Source organism: Haematobia irritans, chromosome 1 (assembly GCF_050003625.1).
Source record: "Haematobia irritans isolate KBUSLIRL chromosome 1, ASM5000362v1, whole genome shotgun sequence".
Classification (NCBI taxonomy): domain Eukaryota; kingdom Metazoa; phylum Arthropoda; class Insecta; order Diptera; family Muscidae; genus Haematobia; species Haematobia irritans.
Window position 1 is genome coordinate 208708346 of NC_134397.1, and position 10199 is coordinate 208718544.

Sequence of the window (10199 nt, forward strand, 5' to 3'; positions counted from 1 at the left end):
ATTTTTACTTCTATAAAAGATTTTGTCGACATTTTATTTCCATAGAAAATTTGGCAAATATTTATATCTATAGAAAATTTGGCAAAATTTTATTTCTATTGAAAATTTGGCAACATTTTATTCCTAGAGAAAATTTCGCCAAAACTTTTATTTCTATAGAAAATTTGGCAAAACTTTATTTCTATAGAAAATTTGGTAAAATTTTATTCCAATAGAAAATTTCGTAAAATTTGATTTCTACAGAAAATTTTGTCAAAATGTGATTTCCATAAAAAAAATTTTCCCAAAATTTTGTTGTTATAGAAAATTTTGTCAAAATTGCATTTCTATAGAAAATTTTGTCAAAATGTTATCTTTTTATAGAAAATTTGTGAAGTGTAGAGAAGTATTTGGAAAAATCTTATTTCTATAGAAAATTTTATTTCTATAGAAAATTGTGTCAAAATTTTATTTCTAGAGAAAATATTGTCAAATTTTAATTTCTGTAGAAAATATTGTTAAAATTTTATTTCTATAGAAAATGTTGTCCAATTTTTATTTCTGTGGAAAAAAATTCTATAACTTTTACTTCTATAGAAAATTTTTTCAAATATTTATATCTTCAGAAAATTTTGTCAAAATGTTATATCTATAGAAAATTTTCTCAAAATTTTATTTCTATAGAAAATTTGGCAAAATTTTATTTCTATAGAAAATTTGGTACAATTTTATTCCTATAGAAAATTTTGCCAAAATTTGATTTCTACAGAAAATTTTGTCAAAATTTGATTTCCATAAAAAAATTTTCTCAAAATTTTATTTCTATAGAAAATTTTGTCAAAATTGTATTTCTATAGAAAATTTTGTCAAAATTTGATTTTCATAAAAAATTTCCCAAATTTTTTTTTTATAGAAAATTTGTGAAGTACCTCTTACTTGCAGAGAAGTATTTGGAATATAGAAAGAAATAGAAAATAGATAGAATAGATAGAAATAGAAAATTTTTTCAAATTTTTATTTCTATAGAAGATTTTTTCAAAATTGTATTTCTATAGAAAATATTCTCAAATTTGTATCTTTTTTTATAGAAAATTTTGTCAAAATTTTATTTTCATAGAAAATTATTTCAAAATTTTATTTGTATAAAAATTTTTGTCAAAATTTTATTTGTATAGAAAATTCTGTCAACATTTTATTCCTATAGAAAATTTTGTCAAAATGTCATTTTTGTATAGAAAATTTGTGAAGTATCTCTTACCTCTACCATTTTTGCAAAATTCTACCAACTGTTGCAACCGTGGTTGTGAATCGAAAAAAACGTCACTTTATCAAAATGCAATTTGGAAAAACAGACGCGACAAAACGATGTTTTGTATAGCTCATACAAATGTTGCATCCAGTACTAAAAGAAAACAGGCCTATTGTCATATCAAGCAAAAGTGAATAGATACGGAAACGTATAGCCTTTTTCTGTATGTCGAACGAGCCCCATATAGGCCGATCTTTAGATTTGATTATTTGAGCATGTAGATGCCCCAATTTTTATTCAATTTGGCTGCAATTGAAAATCTGAAGGTATATTAGTCCACAAACATATGTGTCGGATTCGGTTTACATCGGAATAGGGTATGTACGACCGGTACATACCTATATTTGACTTCAACGAAGTCTTAGAGGAGTCTCCATGTCTAGAAACTTTAAATGTATCTTCGGGAAGTATACTATTTGGTACCTACTTGTTTTGGTATAAAATAGTGATAAAAAATTAAAATGATATAATTTTCATTTATTCAAGTCACTATCAACAGCATATGTGTTTATGTTGTTTGGCACTATCGCAATTTACCACCATGCGTGGCATAATTTTCACAATAGAATTCTAATAGTTTTCAAACTGTTGTTGTTGTATATAGAAACTAAACATAGTGCCCATTTTTTCAAGAAAAGATAACGTCATTAATTTCCAATGTGTCTCAATTTAAAACTTATTTCAAAAATAATTGAAGATTGAGAAAAATTGGTTAGGATTATTGAGTGTTTTGTGTTGAGAACGGGTTTTTTTCTCAGCAATTTCACATCTTGATATTTGGCAAAGACCTTTGAAAATATATTTGAAAGAGTATTGAATATGAGTATTTCTCCAATGCTTGTATTGAGCGAACAATTTATATTTTATACTGGCAATACTGTGTACTAAACACCGCTTTGTATTAGGACGGTCTATTTCTCTCTCCATCACATAGATTGGCAACGCATATTGGATTTCTTTTGATGGTGGCAACTTAATCAGCTGTTTTATTATCCGACCAAGTGATGTGCCCATACCATTTTAAAGGCCAAAGCAAGTTTGTTAAGTTTTTACATAATTTTTAATGGTTTTAAATGAAAATTGGATATATACCGTAGGATAAATGCGAGTTGAACACACACATTATACGACATAATCGAAAAATATAGAAGAACAACGTAAACATGGGAGTTTTCCAATTCTGTAGAAATCATTGGAAAAAATTAACCTTTGCCTCCATAGTGGCAGGATATGGAGCAAACTATGTGTGGACCGAACACCAGATAACATCGCATATGCAGGAGGTGTGTCGTAATCTTCCCGAAACGCCTTCATCCCGACCGTATAGGGCTGTAGTAGTTATCAACCCAGTGGCCAATGATAAAAAGTGTGAGAAAATTTTTCGTAAATACTGTGAGCCTATTTTGCATTTAGCTGGATATTCCGTGGAAATTATCAAGACCAAGGAAATTGGGCATGCCAAGTCATTGATAGAATCACTGCCAAGTTTACCCGATGTCTTGGTTATTGCTGGTGGTGATGGTACTTCCTCTGAAGCCGTTACCGGTTTACTAAGACGCAAAGACGAACCATGCCCGATACTTTTGTTGCCTTTAGGAGAGCGCAATGAATCTGTTTCGGCTTTGCTTCCCGTTGACTCGAAAAAGAAGGTTGAGTATGTGAAGTGCTTGTCCTCCTGTGTTTTGTCGTTGTTACAAGAACGTCTACGCTATAGGAATGTCTTGAAATATGAAGTTTTGCCCGACGAAAATGATCAAGAGCCTCATCGCCCTATATACGGCTTGCAACGATTCTCTTGGGGTCTCTTGAGGGATATAGAGAATAAGAAAGACAAATATTGGTATTTTGGATTTTTAAGACATCAGGCAGCTGCGCTATTTACTTCCTTTTCTAATGAAATGTCTCGGAATATAAATGCAAACTTAACTATTACACCACCGTGTCCCGGATGTACAAAATGCGCTGAAACTAAAACGCATACCCAAAGAGTTTTTAAGAAGTTATTTGCTCCCAAAACTGTGGCTCCCGTCAGTTCATTAACGGTAGCCAACGAGTTATGTGGCCTCAAAGAAGAACGTCAAGTCCAAGCTAAGCAGATGGACATTATCAGTCTTCAGAATGCACAAAACTTTTTCGAATTAAATACAGAAGTTGTTGAATCTATCGAAGCTGGAATTGATTTCATCATGCATATAAAGGAAAAGATGCAACCATCTTTATTGCTGAAAAGTCGTACTGTGCAAATACAACCAACGCAATTTGATATGCCAACATATTCCATAGATGGTGAAGAATATGATGCTCGTGCTGTTAAGATTTCTCTTTTACCTAATGCAATTAAGTGTTATAGTTAAATAAAGCAGTCACCAAGTGATTCATACGTTTTTTATATCTTCTATCATGGAATAATAGTTTTTGAGGATCGTTTATAAAACCATAGAGGACACATGGTCCGATGATCAATGTCAGCAGATGCTACTTGTCCTTCTGAAGGCGTATATTCAATACTATTTTTTGATCTTTTATCTCCGAAAGATAAAGGTATTGAAAAGGTATCATAATTCCAGATGGTGGTGATAAATCTGATTTACACCACTCTCAGAACAAGATTTCTTGAGCTAAAATTTGGAATCTGAAGTGAATATATTGACCCCTTAAAATTTTAATTTCAACCACATAAGAAATGAAAAGACATACAGAGTAGATTCCGAATATAACTTACAAACTCTATATAGTGGATGGGGAATGTTCAAGGCCATTCATGACGCGTTGTGTTAGACATTGTGTAAAAAAACAATCAACGGTTTGTTTTTTACATACCTAATAATCCTAATATTCTTAAAAGCTCAAAAATGCCGTCAGAAAAAAATCCTCTTTTATGTTTTACAAAGAATTACTCATTTCTGTGTTTATTGTTCAAACTGAAAGAGATTTGGATCCCCTCTTCCTTTTATCAGATGTTGTTAGAAATATTGCAGAAACTATTAGGTGCGGTGCAGAGAGAAGTTGGTACAATCGCATTTGGAGAAGTGCTATTTGTGGAAAGGAATATATATCTCAATTAACCCTAGACAGTCATCCTTCGTCAAAGTGACGGCGGGTAATTTAATTTCCAATCTAAAATGCGTTTCTAATGATTGGGAAATGATAAATTTAAATTATACTAATTCAATTATTTTATGAATTTTATGCTAATTAAAAACAAATTGAATAAGAAAATAAACTCAATTTTGGTTCTCATTTTTGCTCATGATGCAAATTATAGCGTCTTAAAATAGGCTGTAGTCAAAATGACTAAGGATGACTTTCCAGGGTTAAGACTGTGAAGTTTAATTAATTGATATCGCTTTTACAAAAATAATATACAAACCAGTGATGCCAATTTGATTTCCAAAAAGCGCCAAATTGCCTTTTTAGTGCCAAACAAAGAAGTTGATTGTTATGAAGGTGGTGTTGATCCTTTTTTAATCAATATTGTTATTTGGGGTATTCTTTGAAAAGTCTAGCGACGAGTGCAGAATTTCTGAACTTGATAAAGATGTCATTAAAAATGTTTGTATTATATTCACAAAAACACTCATAATTTAAATAAGAAATATGTTATACTCCCTCCAAATATTAATATTTCCAAAATTAATGTAGACACCTTTATTTTCTCCTCTGAAAAAGCACTGATCAAAATTAATGGAATGAAAGTAAAATAAGCATTAACAGTTTTAAAGCTGTACACTTGGATAGATAAAATTAAAAATGCTTCAAATCAAATCAACACCCAAAACTTCTAAAATACGTCTTTGAAAGTCTTTTTAAGTAGTAACAGGTTGGCTGATAAGTCCCCGGTCTAACAAAGAAAAACACATTTTTTTTTGTCAAAATTCGTTTTTATTATTCAACATAGTTCCCTTCAAGAGCGATACAACGATTATAACGACCTTCCAATTTTTTGATACCATTTTGGTAGTACTCCTTCGGTTTTGCCTCAAAATAGGCCTCAGTTTCGGCGATCACCTCTTCATTGCAGCAAAATTTTTTCCCTGCGAGCATCCTTTTGAGGTCTGAGACAAGAAAAAGTCGCTGGGGGCCAGATCTGGAGAATATGGTGGGTGGGGAAGCAATTCGAAGCCCAATTCATGAATTTTTGCCATCGTTCTCAATGACTTGTGGCACGGTGCGTTGTCTTGGTGGAATAACACTTTTTTCTTTTTCCTATGGGCCGTTTTGCCGCGATTTCGACCTTCAAACGCTCCAATAACGCCATATAATAGTCACCGTTGATGGTTTTTTCCCTTCTCAAGATAATCGATAAAAATTATTCCATGGGGATCCCAAAAAACAGAGGCCATTACTTTGCCAGCGGACTTTTGAGTCTTTCCACGCTTCGGAGACGTTTCACCGGTCGCTGTCCACTCAGCCTACTGTCGATTGGACTTAGGAGTGTAGTGATGGAGCCATGTTTCATCCATTGTCACATATCGACGGAAAAACTCGGGTGTATTACGAGTTAACAGCTGCAAACACCGCTCAGAATCATCAACACTTTGTTGTTTTTGGTCAAATGTCCTGCTTGCTCATTTCACCACGCTTGAATTTTGCATACCAATCAATTGTTGTTGATTTCCCTGGGGCAGAGTCCGGAAACTCATTACCAAGCCAATTTTTTGCTTCCACCGTATTTTTCCCCTTCAGAAAACAGTATTTTATCAAAACACGAAATTCCTTTTTTTCCCATTTTTTCACAACAACAAAAGTTGCTTCACAAAAGACGCTCTATCTCACAATCTAATTGACTTACAGACGTCAAATTTTGACACGAATCATTTGAAGGTTGGTACTATATAAAAATAATATGCATTTAATACTACACCCAAAGAAATTTGTTAGTAGGGACAGCAGAAAACTCTGCTAAAACAGCAGGAAGTCTGCTGAAAAAGGGACAGCAGTCAATGTTTGCTAAATAGCAAACATTTCCTGCTATTTTTTAAGCTCGATTACACTAAAACATGTTTTATTTTGGCTAAAACAAATAAAAATGTCAACTTAGGAGGTATCCTAACATAATTAACACAATATTTTATGAATATCTGCTGATCGTATTTAGGAGCTTGTAAGTATATTACAGAGCAAAAATATACCAAAAACTACTTTTCGTTCTTAAATATGCTTTGGGGAAAATTTTATAACCTAAAAATTTTATAAATTGTTGTTCATTAGACCCTGAAGTATTAAAATATAAAAGCAGACATCGACTGCTGTTTTTAGCAGACTTTTTTCTATGAGTGTAGCGACGCCATCTATGTGTCAGACCGGGGACTTATCGGCCAACCTGTTACATTGAATTTTAGCTATCTAGAGTTTATGGTATAACATATATTTACTGGTATTTTTTGTGCTTTTTTCCCTTCGGGAGTTGGCATCACTGTTATGCAGTTCTTCTCTAAGTGGTCTCACCGTAATGTGGACACGGTTGCCACTCGAGCTACAAATAACCTACCAAAATTTGGAGAAAAATCTACAAAAAAAAATTATTTCTAAAGAAAATTTTGTAAAATTTTATTTCTATAGAAAATTTTGTCAAAATTTAATTTCTATAGAATATTTTGTCAACGTTTTATTTCTATGGAAAATTTTGTCAAAATTTTCTTTCTGTAGAAAATTCTGGCAAAATTTTATTTCTATTGAAGATTTTTATCAAAATTTTATTTTATAGAAAATTTTGTCGAAATTATGTTATAGAAAATATATGGAGAGGAATCCCAATAAACACGGAATGAGCGTTTTTCAAATGGAACAACTTTTCAGTTTGAGGGTAAATATAATTTTCAACATAAATTCAACTTGACTTGAAATAGCTCATCTTCAATACATCTTCAAATTGTTTGCGAATTACTTCCAATTTGCCAAATTTTGACGAAATCTTTGAAAAGGTGTTGAAGATGATATGAGAAAACTTTGACAAAACACTACCCTAAAATGCAACGAAAAAACCATGTGGTTTTCAATACTTATTCGTGCAACGAAGTTCGTGGTCAATTGCAAGAAATAAAAAAAAAATGGGAAATTTTAGACAAATAACCAAATAGTATATAAAAATAGGTAAGTGAAAATAAAAAATGAAATAAAACTTTAAGGAAGTCACTAAATGTATATCTCTTTGCAGAAAACTAAAATTATGGATTCTACGTTCTTGAAAACATTAAAAAGCTGACCAATGAAAAAATGGTGGACAATTAACTGGAACTGCTTCAAATAGTTTATAATAATTGGTACGTCAATACGAAAAATTAAATCAACACTTTAAAGAAGTCAATAAATTTAAATCTCTTTGCAGAAAACTAAAATCTTTGGATGCTACATTCTTGCAAACAATAAGAAGCTGACCAATGAAAATTGAGTGGCTTATCGACAAGAAAAAGTTTCCAGAAACATTACAAGTGCAACCAATTAAAATTGTTAAAAACAACAAATTGTTGAAATCAACAACTTCTGGATGAAAATGTGCATCACATCGTCAGTTTAATTCATATGCTATTATCAGTTTAAAATGGATAGTTTGTGAATTCCTTCTGCTGAAAATCAATTCTCACACGCGGTCCAGTACGTTCCTAATTTCAAATTGCTCGCATGTTAATAAAAGGAAGGAACCAAAAGGAAGGAAATCGAATTATCAATGCAAAAGTGTTTACTAATAATGTTTAAGATATTTAAAGTTTTGTTGTTTGTTTGTTTTTTTTTCTTATTTGTTGATATGTTTAATAAGATTATAATTTATCAATTGGTATTGTAGTGTATTATGTAGTGTAGTGTATTATTATATATTTTATTTTGATAAAAATGAATAAATTATACAAAATTCATAGAATTTTGGCTTTGACTTTCTATTTGAAGTGGGGATATCATTCATACAAATTTAGGTTGAAAAGTATTTGCAACGATGTTAATTTTGAATTTGAACTCGCATCGAAAATTGTTTGACAAATTATTGAGTAGCGATGCATTTCAATTTGAGGATAACACTTGAGATATAATTGCTAATGTGTTGAATTTCACTGTTGAGGGTAATGTCTGTTTTTTGTTGAGAACGCGATTTTCTCAACAATTTCTCAACTTAAATATTTCCCTAATCCTTTGAAAAAAAGTTTGAAAAATTGTTGAAATTTAGCATTTTTCAAACGTGTGTGTTTATTGCAAAATCTACCAAAACATCAAGAATTCTACCAATCTACCAAACAGTAAAAAAATTACCATTTTTGGTAAATTTCGCCACTGTGGTATCACAATAGACTGAATAGTCTAAATGAGCCTGAAATATCCGACTGATACTGAAAATTTTAATTCTATTTTAGCTGCAGTGTATTAATTTATTCTGTAAAAGATTTACAAAAACTGTTTGGAACAATCAACTTTTTTGCGTATAATACTAATATTTATTTTGAGTATTCATATATGAGGGTTTTAAATAGGTAGACAAAAGTTAGTTGACCATAATTATAATTGTTGTTTTATTAAGACAAAAATTTTAGTTCCAAACTCGATTACGTTGGTAGTCTATTTTAGATGCAATTTTCTAAATATGTAATATTTTTAAGTTAAAAAAAAAATAATCGGGCTCAACCGGGATTTGAACCCGGGACCTCTCGCACCCAAAGCGAGAATCATACCCCTAGACCATTGAGCCTCATGATGGTTTTTCTAATAATTACTAATAATATTCATCGTATTTTATTGAAGCGCCACAGTATCAACAAAATATTGTGTTTTTTAATATCTAACATTTATTCACAGTATGCATTTTTGTTTACCAAAGACTCTTTGGAAAACAACCGGTTAATGTTAAACAAGAAAAACATCAAAACAAACAAAACTAATTTTAAAAATATGTTGACATTGAAAAGACGATGATAGTAAGATTCGAACTCATTATCTAATGTATGGTGCTTTGAAACACTACTCACTGGGCTATGTAGAAAAATTCGTTCTTCGGTCTATTATAGTGGGTAAATAACCTAAAACACACACACACACACTTGTCTATGGTTTATAAATATAAAAATGCCGTCGTATCACAGCATGCCACTATTTGGTGATGATGAATGAATTACTTTTATTTGTTATTTATTAAAAACGATTTATTTCGTTCAATATTTTCACCTAAAGAAGACATCAAATTGAATAATAAATCTAAAACTATGGATAACCAAGTGTTTTTTCAACTCTTTTAATTTTTATTAATCAAATCTTAAGTTGAATCCAAATACCCTGGGTAAAACTATACACTTAAATAATATGCGGGGAATAAGTTGATCATGTACTTTGATTAAAAATTCAACGGGCTCAACCGGGATTTGAACCCGGGACCTCTCGCACCCAAAGCGAGAATCATACCCCTAGACCATTGAGCCTCATACCTGATAATACATTATTGTTGATGTTATTTTAAACCATAAAGGCAATTATTTCGAATCGGCCTAATTTCAGAATGAGTTAAATCGAAAAAAGAAAATTGCTGGACGATAGCCTAAAGATGAAATTTAAAATGGACTATTTATTATTTTAGACCATTTTAGTTTGCTGCAACTCATTCAGCTTAAAACAGCGAACTACAGAGATTTTATGAGCGAGAAAACTTAAAGTAAAACAGTGGAATTTCGTTCTATAGGTGTGCACGTGACATTAAATTGTAGTGACCACGGTTACCACCCGTTCCAAAAATAAACTACCACAATTTGAAAAAATATTTACCAGAAATCTACTAAATTAAAAAAAAAAACTTATTTGTTTATAATTTGTTTTGTTCCTTCGAAAGAAATGTTTTATTATTTCATTTTAGAAGTTTATTTCAATTGTAATATTATCTATTATGATCTCTCCTATTACCGACAATTTCTTTAGTGTATAAATATCCCTTGAATTG

The 10199-nt window shown here is 31.1% G+C and overlaps 1 protein-coding gene, 1 long non-coding RNA gene and 2 other non-coding genes across 5 annotated transcripts; 2 read left to right on the top strand and 2 right to left on the bottom strand.

Moving 5' to 3' along the window:
• The first annotated feature begins 2226 nt into the window (after positions 1–2226).
• Mulk (acylglycerol kinase-like protein Mulk) lies at positions 2227–3662 on the top strand. 2 transcript variants are annotated; one of them, XM_075292685.1, is made up of 2 exons: positions 2227–2324; positions 2386–3662. In XM_075292685.1, the coding sequence occupies exon 2, from the start codon at positions 2452–2454 to the stop codon at positions 3640–3642; it is 1191 nt and encodes a 396-aa protein (XP_075148800.1). In that variant the 5' UTR covers positions 2227–2324; positions 2386–2451; the 3' UTR covers positions 3643–3662. The 2 variants fall into 2 exon arrangements, with proteins under 2 accessions (XP_075148800.1, XP_075148801.1); XM_075292686.1 differs by having other exon boundaries at positions 2231–2320.
• Positions 3663–7443: 3781 nt separating this feature from the next.
• On the top strand, positions 7444–7994 carry LOC142219425 (uncharacterized). The gene is made up of 2 exons (XR_012717569.1): positions 7444–7551; positions 7617–7994. It is a non-coding gene; the product is annotated as an uncharacterized LOC142219425 (long non-coding RNA).
• An 897-nt stretch (positions 7995–8891) lies between these two features.
• TRNAP-UGG (transfer RNA proline (anticodon UGG)) lies at positions 8892–8963 on the bottom strand. The gene has a single exon. It is a non-coding gene; the product is annotated as a tRNA-Pro (tRNA).
• A 652-nt stretch (positions 8964–9615) lies between these two features.
• Positions 9616–9687, bottom strand: TRNAP-UGG (transfer RNA proline (anticodon UGG)). Its single transcript has one exon. It is a non-coding gene; the product is annotated as a tRNA-Pro (tRNA).
• Between the last annotated feature and the right edge of the window lie 512 nt (positions 9688–10199).